At 42.6% G+C, this 19,356-nt stretch overlaps 1 protein-coding gene across 17 annotated transcripts in view; it reads right to left on the reverse strand.

Moving 5' to 3' along the window:
- FBRSL1 (fibrosin like 1) overlaps positions 1 to 19,356 on the reverse strand; it is a 775,633-nt gene that overhangs the window by 84,592 nt on the left and 671,685 nt on the right. For all 17 annotated transcript variants that reach the window (XM_053368547.1, XM_053368552.1, XM_053368549.1 and 14 more), the window contains one exon: positions 8,444 to 8,489. In XM_053368547.1, the coding sequence (XP_053224522.1) occupies positions 8,444 to 8,489 (46 nt within the window). The remainder of the gene's footprint in view (positions 1 to 8,443; positions 8,490 to 19,356) is intronic.

A 19,356-nucleotide genomic window follows, 5' to 3' on the forward strand; every position in this document is an offset into this window, starting at 1 on the left:
GTGAGAAGAAATTGTTTATTGTTTAAGGGCTTTCCCTCCCTCCCTCCCTCCCCCCTTTGAAGCCCTCACACGCTGTTAACGTTCCAGAATATTTAATTGTGCTGCATTTAAAATGTGAAATATTTTCAGGAAATGAACCAATTCTACCAAGGAATGGCAGTTGCACAGAGACATTTATGCTACCCTAGGTAATGGGATGAGCACGTAGCTTCTCTCTCAACTCCAAAAACGCAGCCGTGGCTTGGACGCTTTAAATCAAAAAGCAATTTCAGTCTGTAATGCTCAAATAAATAATTAAGTACATTCTATCTCCCGCAGTATTGCTTCTATTTATTCTCACCCCAGTGACAGGAATGTAGCAGCGTACCCCAATAACCTTAAAATAACAGACCTGCCACCCACCAGAGAGTGCAGAAATGTTTACAACTCAACTTTTCACCCTGATACTACAAAGGAACACTGTATACCAGCTTAACAGTGGAAAATACTCAGCTGGCGACGGCTGGGTTAAGTTGCGGAGAGGTTCGATATTGCTGTCTTGTCTTAGACAATACTAGATTGGTGTTGATATTAAAACCATAAATTGCTTCTCTCCCTCAGCTGTTGGTCCTGATGACATTTTTTGCCCATGTAAGTTGAGCTTTCCTGACATGAGACAAACGGCACCGATTGAAAACTGACCTCAGTGTGTGGCTGTGAATTTTCCACTGGGCCTTAACAGAAGAGTGGTATGAGTTGCGAGAGTCGGTGAATAAATGGTGCAGGGAATCTTGGTGTTAATGTACAGGATTGAGCTGCGGATCTAAGTGCCGTCAGAAGAGAGACAGGGGACCTATGGCCATCCACATGTTGTTAGACCCCATCAGCCACAGCCACTGAGTCCACTGGTCAGGGAAGATGGGAGTTGTAGGACAACAATATCTGGAGGGCTGCAGGTTCTCCCGCTCTGCTTTAGGTCCTCATGTGACTGGCTGTGCAGTCACAGAATCTGAAGAAGGTGAAGAATTGATTTATGGAATTCACTGCCACGAGATCACACTAATCCAGAGAGGAGATGTTTCTCAACATGGAGCTTTCCATGTTTGGGATTCTATGCCTCTGAATTCCAGTTGATGGTGAGCAACTATTAGGAAGAGAGGTTGAAAACCTTCCTGTGGGCTTCCCAGAGGCATCTTATTGGCCATTGTGGGAAGCAGAACACTTGACTAGATGGACCTATGGTCTGCCCTAGCAGCACTTTTCTTATGCTTCCACAATGGACCAGTGAACAGTGATGGATTTACAGCTTTAGGAGCCGGGCCCTATGATCAATATGAAAAAATCCAGGCTATTTAACTGTACAACTGGGGAGTGAGCCCCACTGAACACAGTGGAACTTGTATGTGAGTTAACATGCACGGGATTGTGATGTAAAGTAATGAATGCTTATGGCCTATTTTGGTTGTCCATTCTTTCAGTATGAATATGCCTTTCCTGGATATCAGTCACAAACATACTTAGAATGGCGTGCCTCAGTTCTTCATAGTCTCTCACCCAGTTGGCTGCAAACTGGAACCCAAGTGAGTGTGACACATCTCTGATAAGATGATGTCTAGAGTGGAAATTCCACATCCCTAGGATGCTTCACATCTTCTAGAGATGAACAGACAAACATCTGTGCCACAAATGTATCTGCAGCATTTCTTACAACATGAGAAACACATACCTCTCTATCTGTCTTGCCTTAATGTCTTCCATAGGAATATGAAACCATGTACAGATACAAACGATGGGGATAGCTACCATACAACGCAAAAACACATATACACAGCATTTAAAGAAATGTACCTACAATTTCTGTGAAATGGAACTGGACTTTAAAAATCAGGAGAAGGCAGATAAAGTATGGGTTGCTTATTATTATTTTTTCCTCGTCCAAATTTTATCCCCAAAACAACCCTGTAAAGTTGGCTAGGCTGAGAAATAGTAACCGTCCCAAGGTCAATGCGCTTCATATACCTGAACAAAGTTCTGAACTGGGGCTGTCCTGTTTCATGACACCACACCAGCTCTCCTTACTTTCCACATAAAGAGACTCACTGATTCTGTGCATCCACTTCTTGCATTTGGTCAACCAGCTGCCTAAGAGATTTATCAAGCTTTAATCAGGCAATATAGTACTCGGACCATTAAAAGGCAGGCATGAAAGGGATGGCTCCCACACATTTAGATTTCAGACGAAGTGCTGGAACAGCTGCTAATTATGACGGACTGTTTTCATTTGATTTTTTTTCCAGATTACTTTTCATTTGTGTAAACTGAGATCCAGCAAGAACCACCCACTCCCGGCCAAAAGGAAATCTAATTAGCCATCTCCATTACTGGTTGGCCTCAATAAAATATTTCATCTCGCTGACGAATTCCATGCCTCTAAGGAAGACAAGAGAAACAAGTGGGGGAGGAAGAGAGGAAATGCAGAAGCAAAAGAACTTGCCCAGGATCAGACCACAGGCAGCAGTGGGGCATGGCCTGGATCTCTTTCCGCCAAGCTCATTTCCCTAGACAAAAACAGAAGGCTGCAGAGTACTGTATATGCTGAGAGCAGCTTCGCCTGTGTTAGTTTCCACTTCACTGGAAGCCTGCCGGGAGCCAGGTGAAGTAACCATCCATTTCCAAACCCTCCCACGCCCCCAAGTCCTTCTTGAAATAATAAGGTATCCATTCTGAAGCAGCATGCCCTATCTCTGGAGGTTTTGCATTTCTAGTTTTTAAAATGATTTACTATGACAGTTTAGCACAGCAGGGAAGGAAAGGGGAGTGGGGGGAACATAGGAAAACACTCAGTCCCCTTAAGGCAACAGAATTATGCAGCCCTGATCTCCAAAGAACACGGTCTCTTTCCTGGATCAGACATGCTAGTCAAAACCTCAGAGTCCTCTTAACAAGAAATCTCTCTTGCTGGCCTGAGGCACTATTCTGTGGCCAGGAAGACAAAATAAAAAAGACAATAAAATAAAAGGCAGAGACTTCAAAAGGATTGCAAGCTGTTAGCCCACATGGGCAGGCAGTTGCAGATCATCCCACATTGACAATTAGAGGCTACCTGCTGAGGAAATGTGGTTTCTGCTCAGCAAAGGCTGTACTGACTGGTCAGATTCTTTTTTAAGCCCATTACTCTGAAGGGTTTAAGTAGCTCTAAGAAGCTGGGGTTTCTCCCTAGTAAAGGGTGCCTATCAAGCTCTATGGAATTAAAATGCTCTGGAACAATGGCGATCCTTTTACTACATCCAGTGGACAATGCTAAAAGAGATGATGGTGCAGTCTTTACAGGTTTTTTTCTTTTGGGGTTGGGTGGTCCACCGTCTTCAAGAAGTGACGGCACATCAGACTTTAATACCAGTGAAGGCAGTGAATGGAAAGTGTGTGTGGAAACCATTGGTGTGTGTGGGTGTGTGTGTGTGTGTGTGTGTGTCTATAGGTTAAAATCAAATACTACTACTACTTCTACCATATGCAATTTTGGCAGTTAGCAACAAGGACTACCAACTACTGTGACTTGCAGTCAGAGCTTCATTTATATCCAAACTAACATGCCAATTCAAAACCCAACTCAGCTGTTTGCCCCAGTGATCTCTAGGGGCTGTAGTTTTGCAAGGGGACAAGAGATTCCCTGCTCCACCACAAATCTATGGTGCTTAGGCAGGGCTACTTGGAGGACACTTATGAAAGTTAAACCAGTTTGAAATGTTTGAGGAACTGGACATGGAGGAAGGAGTCAACTTCTTCATGGGCATAAATCACCCTATATATGAAATAAAACCAACAGGTGCATGGTCAGCCAAGCTAGTTACTATGGCAACGGCCAAGTGATTATAGCATGTCAACTCATTAGCGAGTCTTGAGAAGGGAATCGTAGTCTGTGTTATGTCTTAAATTGCTGGAGCAACAGAAATTATTTGTATTTATATGTATCTGCAAAGCCTACAATCTGTATACATATCCAAAACTGTATTACTGAAGCCTTTTATCTTTTGCAACGGTAAACTATTTGGACCTTAATTTGCCTGTGTGGTGATTGGAACTGGGGGCAACATGTCTGCTGCATGGGTATGTCACCTAAGATTCCCAATGTGAAATTCTGAAAGTCATAGTATTTGGAAACTATATTTAGATAGTCTAAAGCTCAGAGAGTCCATCCTCTGTACAATAGGAGTAAAAAAATGTTAACAAGAAGTAGCCACAGCTCTCTTTAAAATCAGAGATTTATTGGCCCTTTTACGGTAGAACACCAAAGATGTTAGAGTTAGTGTATGAGCTGGCTACTCAACTCAAAGCCCTTTGGTAGGGCTTTTTCACTTGAAGGGCACCAGATTTTGAGGCAACCTTATATTTAAGTCTGTTAGCCATTGATGGCCAGGAACTGCATGCAAGTGAGTGGGTGGCTGGGCTGGAATGAGAGAGGTGGAATCCTTGATCTTTCTTCTACACTCAGCAAGAAGCCAGGCAGGCAAGTAGATGAGTGAAGCCCCCTCTTCTCACCCTACCTAGAAATATAGTTTTCCATCACTCCTCTATCAGTCCAGAGGATGATGATGATTAATTATTATTTCCATGAAGTAAATTTGGGGATCTTATCTACAAGGCCATTTAAATATATATTTCTTGATTTTTAAATATTAAACAAGTATAACAACAAACAACAACAAACATATTCATTATTGCAGCATGCAAATCTACAAGGCTGGTTTGAGTGCAAGACAGGAACATTTTTCAACATTTGGACCTCAGCACTGAAAGCAAGGTCAGTTAGGTACAAAAACAGTGTCGAGCCAAAATCTGCCAGCTGTTATCTACCCCCACCTATTTTGCTGTCCCGTTTGCAGGTGGAAAAATAAGAAAGGCATTTCAGCAATTTTCCAGGTGAGCCACCAGAAGTGGCTATGTCTTTGGCCTATCACCACATGAGTTATTACATTTAGGTTTGAACAAAGCAAAGGACGTACTGAGGCAATGTTTGCTTGAAAATAATCTGTCTGCAATGAGAAAATTGAGTCCTTTGTACGATTTGTTTCCCAGCTAGTCCTCTTGATACGGTAGCATTGTCTCAACAAGATCTAACATACCTGAATATACTTTATTGAGTGCACAACTGAATATGCCTGCCTTCAGCAGTACACATTGTAAGAGAACACCATTACAAAACTGGATATGTCCATGTGGAGATGGCAGTGTCAAAACTGTGGCTGATATTTTGTTGTTTGGCTCTTTGTGTGGAGATTTGCATAAAGAGTTAATCACTTTGTTTTTAGAGTCTCAACCTGGGAGTCTAGGCGCTTATTACATGGCTTTTCTCCTTGGAGATAAAGACTAGCTGGTGGCAGCAAAAACTGCAGTGCCCTGAGTTTTAAACTATGTAATTTTTAAATTCTGATTGAGTTTGGCAATTTCATCTGCACAGTGGTGTTTCTATGTTTATATCAGCACACAAATTGCAATGACTGATGTTTTAATTTAGTCTGGTAATTTTACCTGCTTAGTTGTTTATATACATATCTTTGATTTTTTTTACTCTAATTGCAAAGCCCAGTGGATGATGCAAACAAATATCCAACACCAGTGGCATAGCACATTTCTCATGCTAGCGGTGTGGACAGGGCTTTGGGGGAAAGGGGCGGCACCCCACATCTCCTCCCCCCATTTATTATTATTATCTGTCCTTCACCAGTAAGGCCCAGAGTAGGTTACAATAACCTAAAATCAGAATCAAAAACAGTTAAAATAAATTATAGTCACAGGAACAGAGTTGGTCCCGAGCACACATGGTGCCGGGGGAAAAAGGTGCCCCTTCAGTATTCACAAAAAGCTATAAAGAAAGTAGCAGACACACCTCTGTGGGGAGAAAATTCCCAAACTTGGGGGTTGCTGGAGAGAATGGTCTCTTCTGGGCTGCAACCACCCTGAACTTCTGACCAAGGCCAGAACAACCAAGAGGGCCCTCAGCTGATCTTAACACCCAGGAGAGTCTGTAGGGAAGGAGGTGGTCTATCAGATATATGGGGCCTAAATTGCTTAGGGTGTTAATTACAAGCATGTGTACTTTGAATTGGGTCCAGAAAATAACTGGCAGTTCAATGCCCCTCTAAGAAATATTCCTTGCTCAGAATGCCCTAGAATAGTGATGGCACAACACCCTACTGAGCAAGGCTTCATGGTCATGCAGCATTATGGCAATGGACATTTGGGATGGGGTGGCTAAGAGGAACCCACCACAAATACACGTGGCAGCCGCAAAACACCACCACATGAAAGAGCTGAGTGATTTCAGCCCTGAAATCCCACACAGCACAATACTATCATGATGTTCATCAGTGGAATGTGAGAAGTCCCTTAAGAAGTCTGTGGACGGTGTCCTCAGAATGCGGTCAAGGGGACAGCATTTAACTTCTAAACAGAGAGGACCCAAGGCTCAGACCTGCATGGGAATCACACCTTAGGGCCCGGAAGGAATTCATCCTAAGTATTTTGGGACAGTTGCTCAGTGGCAATTGGAAAGCCTTGCTGGACATGCTCAAAGGCACTTTCCTTTACAGAAGCAGCACCTGTGGCTAAAGACGAGGAGTGGTACCAAGTGGGCCAGGTTTGATGGAGCAGTGGCAGGTCCACACAGGACTCCAGCACAGTATTCCCCACCCCTCTCCTAGAAATACTTCTGGAGCTTCAAGTACAGAAAGCAGCAGATAAAGAGATAGGTAGCTCCAAGGCAAGGTTCCTTAAGGTTCTGGGTGCTGATGGAAAGGAGGGAGCTGTACCACATAGAGAATGGGGTAGCCAACATGGCGCCCTCCAGTTGTTGTTGGACTGCAGCTCCCATCATCCATGGCCATTGGTTACACTGGCTGGGTTGATGGGAGTTACAGTCCCACAACATTCAGAAGGCACTACGTTGGCTACACCTGCTGTAGAGCCTCAGTACCCTGAATTATTAACCTTTTGGAGTCCATAATTCAAGCAACCTTCTTTCCTATGTGGCCTGAAGTAAATGGCTTGTCTTTCAGACAGAAAATTGGAAGGGGGTGGGGGGAAAGAGAGAGAGAGAGAAGAGAGAAAAGAATATGAAAGAGAGACTGTCTTAGAGACCAATGTGTGTGAAAGCTGGGTGCCAAAACAAACAGCCTTTTCTTATTTGTCCATTGATTTATTCGCAGGGAGGATATATTGTAAAGGCCTCAACAGTGAACAGTTCACTCCCTTTGCACCAGGAAGAAATGTCTGCAGCCTCGTGCCAAGAAACAGCAAAGAAACAGCCGCTGCTCACCACCCTCAGATGAGGACCTCTCTATACTTTTATGTTTAATGATTGTTTCCTGGCAGGGAGCAAGGCTGGGGAAGGGAAGAAGACCAAATCTGGCAGAAAGCCATTTGAACCAAGCCCATTTCATGGTTGTGGACAGTTAAAGCCATACTGGAAAACAAAACACATCCCAGGATATGCCCACTGGAAACCTATGGTTATCTGTTGCTTTGAGTTTGTTTTCCCACCTTCTAATATAGGCATTTTGTATACAAAATAATAAATAAGTGCAAGTCTGTTGTCAACCTTTTCAGACTCAACAGAAAAGGTATTGGGACCCACAAAATCACTTGAATCCTATTCATGTTTATTTGGAGCACAGGCCTGCTGTGTTCAGTGTAGGTTCACTCAGAGCTAAGCATGAATTAAGGCTGCAGTCGTAGGGTTGTGACCAACTAAGTTCTATTTGGGGCAGATCCATTGAAATTAATGGACCTACTATTTTCAACAGGTCTGTTCAGAGTAGGATTCACATTGGCAGCAATAAATAAAATAATAAAATAAAATAAAATACTACCATATTTGTAAGGGAAAAAAACTTACAACAAAATCCACAGCAAGCTGACACAACAACAGATATGTGATAACTCAGGATCCCGGAAAAGTCCTCCAAAAGCTCATTAAATTTTTTACAGATATCTCTGCATAAATATATATAAAGTAAAATAAAAGGTATGCCTGTCTACTCCTTGTGCATGTGTCTGTCTTCTCTCTTTCTCCCTTGAAAACCCTAGAAAGATGGAAGGAAGGGTGCCGCTTCCACTTGTGTGGCCCTAGGCCGGAAAAGTATGATCCACTTGAGGGTCGGAACAAGGTAGTTTTACACCAATGAAGTAATCAACAACAACAACAACAAAATCATGGCTGACCTGGAGAAAAGAGTGGGCAAAAGGAATCAATGGGGCGCTGCCTCTTGATATATCTTACAACGGGCGAGTTCTCCAGGGCAAACTGAGCGATCCAAAGCTCAGCCTGCCTCTGAAGCCCAGTATTGCTGGTTATACCTGGATGGATAATGCATCTTGTAGTTTTCATGCCCTGGAAATATGTCTTCAGATGAACAACAAGCAGCTCAACAAAACATCAGGGAAGTATTTCTTCAAAATTACCTACCTTTAGTTGCTGCAGGGGAGAACAGCTTCTCTGAGCCTTCAGAAGCCTGAAAAGAACAAAAGAAAGAGGGTTAACTAAATGAGAGTTTATGATTTCCCAACAGCAATAACAAAACAAATCAGTCTGAGGTCGAAGACTGCAGTTATGTGTCACACCTGGAGGGTGCAATGTTGTGCCATTAAAAAAAGAACCAAGGATGGAAAAGCTGGTGAGGAGAGGAAGCATGTGAAAACTGGGCCCTGGTCTCATATCTTTCCTATCCATTGAGGCAACCATGCAACACATAAGCTATATTCAATTATTCTTCCCACTGAAAGCACAAGGTATCGAGATGGATCCTTATCTCTTGTTGAATAAGGAAGGACAGAACTGGGAGTGGCAGAGATATAGAAAAAAGAGGCCTATGTTGTACCAAAACACAGGGCCTCTCATTTCTTCCCTCACCACTCTGCTTAGCAGATTTATTAACAAAGCTGCTTTCTCCCATTTATATCCAGGCTGCATTCTGCTTTTTGAACTCCAGCCATGCTGTAACTTCTGCCCTGGGAAGTAGTTAAGAAATCCAATTAACCTAAACCTTGTAAACAGCTTCATGGTAATCAGGGGCACTGGGTTTCAGCCAGGATAATAGCAACACGCACTGTTTTTTTTTTTAAAAAAGGAAAATCCATGTACATAAAGGTTTTCTTAAATAAAATCTTTCAAGGGTTCTTCCCACTCCATGAAACAAGAAAAGCTCATGGGGCAAATATAAAGGCTAAATAGTCATTATTTTGGGGTTCTGATATTTATTCAATTACTCAGTTAACTGAATTTTAATTTCCTAAAAAGCGACCCCAGATTAACTGGCCGGTGTATTTAAATTATATTTAATAGTTGCCCTTATACCAACTTCAGGTGGCAAGTGCCATCTTAAAAGAGGCATTTCTGTTCCGTGTGGCAGTGGGGAATACCATTTGATGATAAGCCACCATCTAAAAGCCAAGAAAGTGTATTTTCTTTAGAACTGTTAGTTTTTCACTCAAAAGCAAATTTGACCTACTGGTTGATTAGATGATCAAAACTAATATAAATAATTGACATAAAATCCCCTAACTGCTTAACAGCCCTGCTTATTTTCAAGGATTGCACCGTACTATTCTGATATGTGCTGCTGAAAAAGAATAATTGAGGGTAGCCTGGAAGAGGGTAATAGTGTAGCCTGTGGGTCTTCTGTTTTTACCAAATGTAGTTGTTAATGTAGTGGAATTCCTTCACAAGACAAAAGTTTTCCCTATTCCAACTGAGCTAGATCCATGATATAAAAGAATGTGCAAGGCTTATTCCCGAGTAAGGGTGAAATTCAAACATAAGTCGCCATCTGGAAAAGATTAGCAAAGTAATGGAGCGTCCATACCTGCAGCCCTGCTAAGTCAGGGGCAGGCAAATTGCTGAATCAGCTTGAAGCTGGTATAGCAATCAGGGCCAGATTGGACCTGGTGCAGTCATATGATAGTGGTGGGGCTGGCTCATCCCTTTCCCCGGAAGGCCCCATGTTTTGAGGCCTTCCATAGGCTGCTGTCAGGAACAGCACTTCTGTCTATCTCAGGCATAGGCAACCTTCGGCCCTCCAGATGTTTTGGACTACAATTCCCATCATCCCTGACCACTGGTCCTGTTAGCTAGGGATCACGGGAGTTGTAAGCCAAAACATCTGGAGGGCTGAAGGTTGCCTATGCGTGGTCTACCTGTTCGCTAAGTGGAATGAGGCTGAACTTGCTAAGTGACAATGGCATCACTCGGTGGCCAGAGGCTGGGAAGAGAGGGGCAGGTCCATGCAATCCAAACCCTCCTCCCCAGCATGGCACAGAGAGGGTTTAGATTGCAGTGCTTATGTGTTAAAGACTGCAGCCTGTGTGTCTAACAGGAAAGAGTTGAGATTTGCGGTTAATTTTTAAAAAAAATTCAACTCATGGCTGAGCTAAGTTGATTTTCTTTCCAACATCATTGATTTTATTCTGCCACTCCTCGGAAAGCTTGCATTATTAAGTGTCTCGTGAATTGTACTGCAACACTGCATATTTCATAGCCAGAGATTTCGGAAGCAAAATAAAATAAAACCCAGAGAAACATAACCAGACTTGCTAGAACGCTGGGCCCTGACCCAAAAGGATCACCGGAATCAATGGGAGCTTATTTTTCCTTGCTTCAATGGCTTTTGGGCTGGGCCTTTTACAGGCAGTAAAAAAAGAATACTCTGTATCAAGAGTTACTTCTGAGTGACAAGGGCTTACAAGCGGCAGGATCTTACTGAATGCAGCTGCCTTTGAGAGAGAGAGAGAGAGAGAAGGAGGAGGAGGAGGAGGAGAAAAAACACAACCAGTGGATGATGAGGCAGAACCCAGAAGATAAAGAACTGTTTAGCCATACATTTCCCCCAAAGGTTGCCTCTGGTCATTGAACAAAATAACCCATGAAATCCTTTGGGAGATGGAGCATCTCTTGTGGATGCAATTCTGCTTCGGGGTTATTATGTTTAAATCATCTTTTGCAGCAGAAGTGAAACAAAGGTCAGTCGCCATTCCTAGCCAAGCTTTTGGTTATTTATTTACTGCAGACCAGCCCTGTGATGCTGACAAGCATATTAAAAAGGCTCCTGACAATTCACTTTTCCCATTCCCTGTAAAAAAACAAAACCTCAAATGCCCCCGTCTACCCAGCCAACCTATTTCTTTATCAACAAACTAAGGAGCAAACATACAGTGTCGTGTCCAGCTGAGTCCTACTGAAATTAAAAGGCCCAAGTTAGTCATGTGCATTAATTTGAATGGGTCTACTCTGAGTAGGATTAACAACAGTTGCAACCTACAGCATCTAAATCCTTAAAACAATGAGTTTTCACTAGATCTTCTAGATGCCTCTTATTTTGGGGGTACAGGCAAACACCTTCCAGGTACTAGACTGACTAGTGCTGAATTTAAATCCCAGGCTAAAGGGGACCAGTACAATCAGACCACATACACACTTTTTGCTGTGCCAACCTCACCCATCATCACCCCAGTACCTGCCCCACAGACAATCCCACTTCTCCTGCTAATTCAGTACCAGGTCAAAAGCTTAATATCAATTTTACATTGTGTGTGTATAGACTGTTTTAAAACTTGAACATGCTTATTATTTACAGCTGCATCCAGAATACTAGCAAGAAGAGATAGAACAGGGTAGGGCAGAAAGAAGACTGGGTTCTACCCCCAAATTATGACTTCACCCCAAATTATATTGCTGAAATGAAGGAAGTGGTGTTTGCATGTGTGCAACTAGGAGTGCCTTTTTCTGTGGAAGGACACGCACTCAGTTCGTCCCTGGTGTCAAAACAAATTCCTGGGATCAGAATCATTTAATCCTAAATGCATATATTTGTACCTGCCTCCAGTTAGTGTATCTCAGGATTCCAGTTTAAAAAACCAAGAAGATCTACTGCTTCTGTTAGCAGCAATCTAGATTCACTTAACTTGATAATGAACTGCATTACACAAGTCACACAACAGCTCAGTTCTTGTAGATGTCCCAGTTCCCTTCCCCATTTGCATTGCATGCAAGGGACTCTTGCAAATTTGCAGCAACCATGAATTATTTTATTGCACTGTATCACAGCGTCCTGCCTTCCTTCTGTGGAAGGACAACAACATGGAGTTAACTGAATAATAAGTATATCATAGTGTCACTGAATTTTCATATCTGAGTCAACTGTGCATGCACGTGCATGCGCATGTGTTCTTGTATGATTGTGCACAACACTGGTAGCCTTCAGTTTCAATTGTGTTACTTGATTGTGTGTGTGTGATTTATCAATGGACTCATCTACTGAAACTGTTCAATTGTTCAGTGCACAATGCAGAATGAAACAACATCAATAAACCTTACCCTCTGAACCTTGGATAAAGGACCAAAAGCGACATGGGGAGGGATATTTAAAGAAGAAGAATATACAAAAACTAAAGGCTCGGCTCAGTCAATAACTGCAGTGTCCAATACAAAGGATTTTCACCCACATATATACTAACAATGAAGTTAAGCTCCTGCAGAAAAATCTGTCCGCAGAACAATACCGATTTCACCACATTTAACACACAGTGTCCATGGTAAGTCTTTGATATTGCTAATGTAGGCAATGTATTTTGTGGTGCCTTCAATAGGCCTACATGAAAGCATCACATTATGATTACACATAAATCCAAATATTGTTCGCTTACCAAAACTGAAACCCTATGTCGTGTAATACATGTGCAGAGGGGGAGACAATAGCTTTACTATTTTACTTTTTTAAAAAAAGAAACTGAGCCAGATGCGAACTCCTAAACAGGAAGCTGAATTCACACATCATGCTAAACCATGGTAGTGCAACATGCTTAAGCAGAAATGAGCTGGAGTAGACCGTGGGCGCCTGCACTCCCCATGCCCCCTCATTTGCTTCTGCTTTACATTAACCACTGTTTGCATGTTGTCAGGACCAGGAATCATTGTTAATATTAAGTATAGTCAGTTTCAATAAGCTACTGCTAGCGGTTGGCTGCCTTGAAACTAACCATAGTTAATCACAGTTTATCCTGCCAGATAATATAACAAACTACAGTTAACCAAAACAAAGAGCAGAAGCTTCTAAATTTTCCCTCATGGCCATGCAGAAGGAGGAGATGGGATGGGGAGCAGGAGCACACAAGCCACACACTCACAATAGCTTTTCTCTCCCCCACCAACCCACTTATTTTGGTTCTAATCTGTGCATGTTGCACTAAACCACGGCTTAGTGTGATGGATGAACACAGCCACTGCCTTTACCTTTGTTTTAAATCTGAAAAAAGACTTTTCATAAATGGTAGTGCAAATGAGGAAGGGAAGACTTGTACTGCACCTCACAAACAAAATAAGCATAATCACATTCTGCACAACAACCACAATAGCAACAAATGTGACATTAGGGGAAGAGTTGCGTTTTCCCAGGTTTGAAACAGCGGGCTTTGGGGGAATGCCCTGGAAATGGGGTATCTTCACAGAAAGCGGGGGGAATATGTGGCCCATGCAGAAAAATAGCAAACAAATGTGTGTTTATTATCCAATAGAGATATCCATTTAAGAAATTGGAGCCCATAGCAGTTCTCCTCCTGTCTTTTCTGTTACCCCAAGCAATCTGTTTACATTTGTTTGTAGAAAGGAGGGAGATGAGGGAAGTTATATTCCAAAGACACTGGGGAACATGAGCCCTTCTTGTACACAGAGTAAGGAAGCACCTCAAGCAGTAGTTTGGGTGTCCACAAAGGGAACCAATCTGTCAGCTATTTAATGTATTATCCTATTTTTACAACACAGGAAAGGAGTCATCTTCAGCATTAGGCACCAAAAGGCCTGTGTTGGCCTCTCTACTGGACTAAGGCCAGTGTTATTTTTCTAGAAAAAAAGGTGCTGGAACTCACCACGAACACCTCCCTTGTTCTCTTATAATGGCAATAGTTTGTTATGGTTGATGAGAGTTGTTAGAAGGCCCCTATTCCCCTCACAGAGCTACAACTACTCAGGTTTCGTCTTCTGGGAAGAGGACTTAATTATTAAACCACTCTGGGAACTGTGGCTCTGGGACAGGGATAGGGATCTCCTAACAACTCTCAGTGCCCTTAACAAACGACAGATCCTAAGATGCTTTGGGCTGAAAGGTTAAATAATTCATTGACTTCCACTCTGTAGACCCCTTTCCTCCCACCCTCCCCCAGCTACCAGTAGCGAAGTCTTATAAAATGGGGCACAAGGCATGGAATGGTTTCATGTAGCCTTGAGTGTTTCGCTGCTTGTATGAGATTCCCACCCCCTGCTCCCACCGTCACTGCCATCCACTAGAAGATGCAGGCAGACAAGTCCAGCCCGAAGCTTTGGGATGGAAGATAATTCTATTTTTGATGGTGCATTTGGTGCCTGTCTTCTTCCCTTTGACTGCTCCTTACTTTCACCCCCATGCTCTATACACCAGATCCAAAGGAAGGTATTTTTCACAAAAGCTGTCATGTTTGTTAAAAGGGCAGGAGGGGAAACTTTTCTTCCCTGGGTTTTTTTTTAAGGGTTGAATTTTCTTTTTTGTAGAAAGAACAGACAAGATGGAATGGGACACACTTGAAGGCGATGGAAGGACAGCCTTCAAGGTAGCTCTGCACCAAATAGTGAAGAACTTTTAAAAAGGCACACACAAAAATCCACATTCTAGCTTATTTTCAAAAGGTTTGGAGGCTTGCCACATATTCTTATTCCCAATCTTTTTTAAAGTTTGTTTCCCAGAAGGGCCAACAACTTCAATTCACTGCTTTTATGTTCTGGCCTCATCTTCTGACTGTTCTTACTTCCCACACAGCAAGCAGTCACCTACATAGAAGACTCAGCTCCAAAACGGACTGGAAATGCTATGAATTAGATCCATGTGTCTATCCATTTTTCCTTCTTGGGAAATATAAAGCTCTCATGGGACCCTACTCTTCCCAAGGTAAATACAACAAAGTGAACCCTCTATGGTATGTGATTTTCAACTCCCTCTAACAGCTGAAATAGTATCACAGTTGAAATAGTGTTTGCTTTAATAAAGCATAGAGGAAACCATGAACTAGGAAACACACTCCTTTTTTTCATAAGGATAAGTACACTGGGATATAATAGAAGCCTAGTCTGCACATAACACTAAGTCATGTTTGCTTGTTTTTAAACAAACCATGTGTTGTCCCAAAGACAAACCATGGTTTGTTTCTCCAAAGCTCTTGCCTCGTGCCTATGCAGATTAGTAAGTGGCGTGGCCAAAAAACCATGTTTATAGAAGGGGGCTGAGTTAGAGCATACGGCTAAGCCATAGTCAAATAAACCAAGGTTACAACATAAATAGCTTCAGATAGTGTTTGTTAGCAGATGACAAACTGCTGGGCAGGGTTCAGATGATGAAACAAGCCATGGTTGAATAAACCATAGTTGAATAAACCATGTGTGAATCAGCCCAGAGTTTCTAGCTCATTTCTCTTGATTAAATCTAACAGCAGGCAGATGAAAAGTGTAGCCTTGTGACAAATTAACAATTACAAACTCCCAAAACAACTACCAGAGGCAATGAAGGACACTGTTTTTCCTCTTTCCTTAAGCAACAAGCATTCTACAGATAAGAATGACCTTCAATCATATGCTGCTATTATTTAGTTTGTTTCTTTACATACATCTCAAGATGACGTGCAAAATGCAATAAAACGATTTAAAAACCAACAAACAGCAAATAAAAAACAATACCAAGTAGACACCCGTGGAAGGGACCTAATCATTCAGCTAGGAAGGCTAGTTTGTGCAAAAATATATTCAATTGTTTCTGTAAAGTGCAGATAGTGGGTGCTTGTTTATCAAATGCTGCTCCACAGAACGGGGGCAGCCACACTAAAAGCCCTGCTCAGAGTTACTGCTATACAAATGCTTTGCAACTGTTATGACCCCTGGATCCAGCAGCAATCCAGAAAGAGAGCTGGAAGCTGCAGAGGCAACAGCTAAGGAGCCAGATCAAGTTCAAGGCTCTAAGTTGGCAGCTAAATAGTCAGGAGGCTACTGTAGTTGAGGCTGGCAGACAGGAAACCCCAGAACAATTCCCAAGGCTACAATAGTAACTGAACTATCTTATTCCATCCCTCACACCCTGAAGAAAAGATGCTCTGGAAGAGGGTGATTTGGAATAAGGAAGAAATAAGCTAGAAGTGCTGCACCCATCTTTTACCCACTGCAAATGGTCCTCTCCTGAATAGGCCTTTCCTGAATGAACAAAGGCTGTCAAAGATAGGTCATGCACATTTTGCATCGAACTCAAGATTGGACATGCCAACATACAGTGTTTTCCCACAGGTCAGACAGGCTAATTAGGATCCTATCTTCCCTGTGGAGCACAGCTTGGCTCACCCATTTGAGTCATCTGGAATCATTTGCCATGTTTATTGCTCTCTGCTAACAGCATGAATAAAATCTGAATTGTGTCTGTAGGTTAATGGAAGAAGAGACTTGACTCAATGGATAGTAAAATTCAGCGTCCCTGGTAAAACGACAGTTGTGCAGAAACTCCTTCTGGTTGTACAGGGAAAAAACACTGGATGCTCCCCATACCCAGCATTTCCTCTTACCATAAAATTTTAAGCGGTGTACACACTATATCTTTAAAGCATACCAAAACACATTCTTATGCTCAAAGAATTCTGGGCATTGTAGTTTACCCCTCATCAAGATCCAATTGCCAGCAACCCTTAACAAACTACACTGCACATAATTATTTAAGGGAAGGAAATGTGTTTTAAAGGTATATTATGTACACTGTCTTGGTTTTGAACACATTCACATTTTTCTGCAATATTTAACCATCCTGATGATGACAACTTTTATCAACCCTGTTTAAAACTACAGTAAGAACAACTAAAACAGCACATTTAAAAGCTGCATCAAGTATGTAAAGGAAATAAATTAAACTATCCTACATAGCAAATACCCCCCCCAAACCCTAAACCCTTTGAAAGACTGTAAGAACTAATGAGAAAAAGCATATGAGAGGAACAATAAAAATGGAAAGAAAGGGAGGAAGAAGACAAGAAAATGGGATTAAGGAAGAAAGATGACTGAAGAATACTTATTATTATAATTTTTAGCAATTCTGGTGTGTTTGCCATATAGCAGTTAAACAGCCCTCCACAAACACTTTAAAAGCACTCTTCAGCACAATGAAAACAACTTGTTTCCTATTTATATTTTAAGTGCCGCAAATAGACAACATAAATCCCCCCACCCGTCTTCAAAGAGTCCACTCTAAAGAATGCAGTGCAAGAGCACTGCTGGGATAAACAGTACCTGCAATTCTGGAGTTAAGGCAGCCGCCCAGATATCCCCTCCTCCCCTTAAGCCGCAAGCAACAGTCTGCCTGACCCGGTGCCCTGGGGAACAACAGGATGTCTGACCTACAAGCATGGCTGTTATCATAGCCTCACGACAGAGGCCCTTTGCATTCCCGTTCTCTTCCCTAGAGAGCCGCCTACAAGGCCCACGGCTTGGCTTACCCTTTCCCTCCATTAGCCCTGCTTTCATGATTCAGCTTCTGCTCGGAGGCTTGCGGCCTCTTGGAAGATGTTGCTTCCATTTCCTCCCCTTCCCCTCCATCTTCTTCAGCGAGTGAATTAAAAATGTGTTCTTTCTTCTTCTTTTAAACAGGCAGTGGAGGCCTCTTCAGCTATGAATGCTCCCCTTCAGCTTGGTCCTGCTGACAGCATCCAGGGAGGAACGGTCCCAGCTGTGTCTATTAAACACGGCCAAAAAGACCTTACAACACAACTTTGTGCATCCTTGTTTATTTCAAATCAAAATACCAGCCCGAAATTTCTCAGCAGCTACTATATTAGCGACAACTTACATAAACACTTGGGTTACCATATTTTCACACCCCAATTCCTGCCTACCTTTACGGCCTAATTGGCCCTTTTAACAAGCAAAGCTGGTTGTGATTCTTTTCTCGTCCACTTACACAGTTCTGAAAGAGGCCATTGTTACTCCCATTTCACAAGTGGTGAAAACTGAGGCCAAAGGAAAGTGTTTCACTCAAAAGTCACCCTTTGTAGGCTTGGACCTATGGCTTGCTTTACTCATGCTGATTGGGTGGGAGCCACTGCAAGAAGGTTCGAAGTTGCCTTTGAGGCGGTAGATTTCTAATGTAGTTACTTTACCTCTTCAGTTTCATAGAATCATAGAGTAGGAAGTGATCCCAAGGGTCATCTAGTCCAACCCCCTGCAATGCAGCAATCTGAATTAGATCATACATGACAGATGGCCATTCAACATCTGCTTTAAAACACCCAAGGAAGGAGAGTCCACCACTTTTCTTGGGAGTCCGTTCTACTGTCTAACACAGGCAAACTCGGCCCTCCAGATGTTTTGGGACTACAACTCCCATGATCCCTAGCTAACAGGACCAGTGGTCAGGGATGATGGGAATTGTAGTCCAAAACATCTGGAGGGCTGAGTTTGCCTATGCCTGGTCTAACAGCTCTTGCTGTCAGAAAGCTTTTCCTGATCTTGTAACTTGGTTCCTAACCTCTGAAGGAAGAGAAAACAAGCATGCTCCACCCTCCATGTGACAGCAGTTGCCTCTTTACCAGGCTAAGCATGTCCAATTTCCTCAATCATTTCTCATCTAGGACACCCTCCTCTGCACATGTTCCGGTTTGTCAATACCCTTCTTAAATTGTGGCACCCGGAACTGGACACAGAACTCCAGGTGTAGTCTAACCAAGACAGAATAGATTATTGCTTCCCTTGATCTGGACACTACTGTTGATGCAGCCTGTTTTTGCTGCTACATCACACTGTTGACTCATGTTCAGCTTGTGGTGTACTAAGACCCTTAAATCCTGTTCACATGCAAGTCAGGTGTGTCCCCCATCTTATATCTGTGCTGCTAATTCTTCCTGCCTAAGCGGAAAACACGATAGTTGTTCCTATTGAAATCATTTTGTTAAGTTTTCGCCCAGTGCTCCAATTTGTTAAGATCACCTTGAATCCCAATTCTGTCACCTGAAACATTAGCTACCCCTCCCAGTTTGGTGTCATCTGCAAATTTGATGAGCATCCTCTCAATTCCTTCGTGCAAATTGTTTATAAAAATGTTATAAACAACAGGCCCAGGACACAACCCTGCAGCACCCCACTTTTTTTCCAGAATGATAAGGAACCATTAGTGAGCAGACTTTGGGTTGGGCCAGTCAACCAGCTACAAATCCACCTAACAGTCACATTGTCCGGCCCAGATTTTACCAGCTTCTCTGCAAGAATATCATGGAAAACTTTGTCAAAAGCCTTACTGAACTCAAGATACACCATGTCCACAGCATTCCCCTGATCCACCA

The sequence above is a fragment of the Podarcis raffonei genome, chromosome 16, assembly GCF_027172205.1.
Source record: "Podarcis raffonei isolate rPodRaf1 chromosome 16, rPodRaf1.pri, whole genome shotgun sequence".
In the NCBI taxonomy this organism is placed as follows: domain Eukaryota; kingdom Metazoa; phylum Chordata; class Lepidosauria; order Squamata; family Lacertidae; genus Podarcis; species Podarcis raffonei.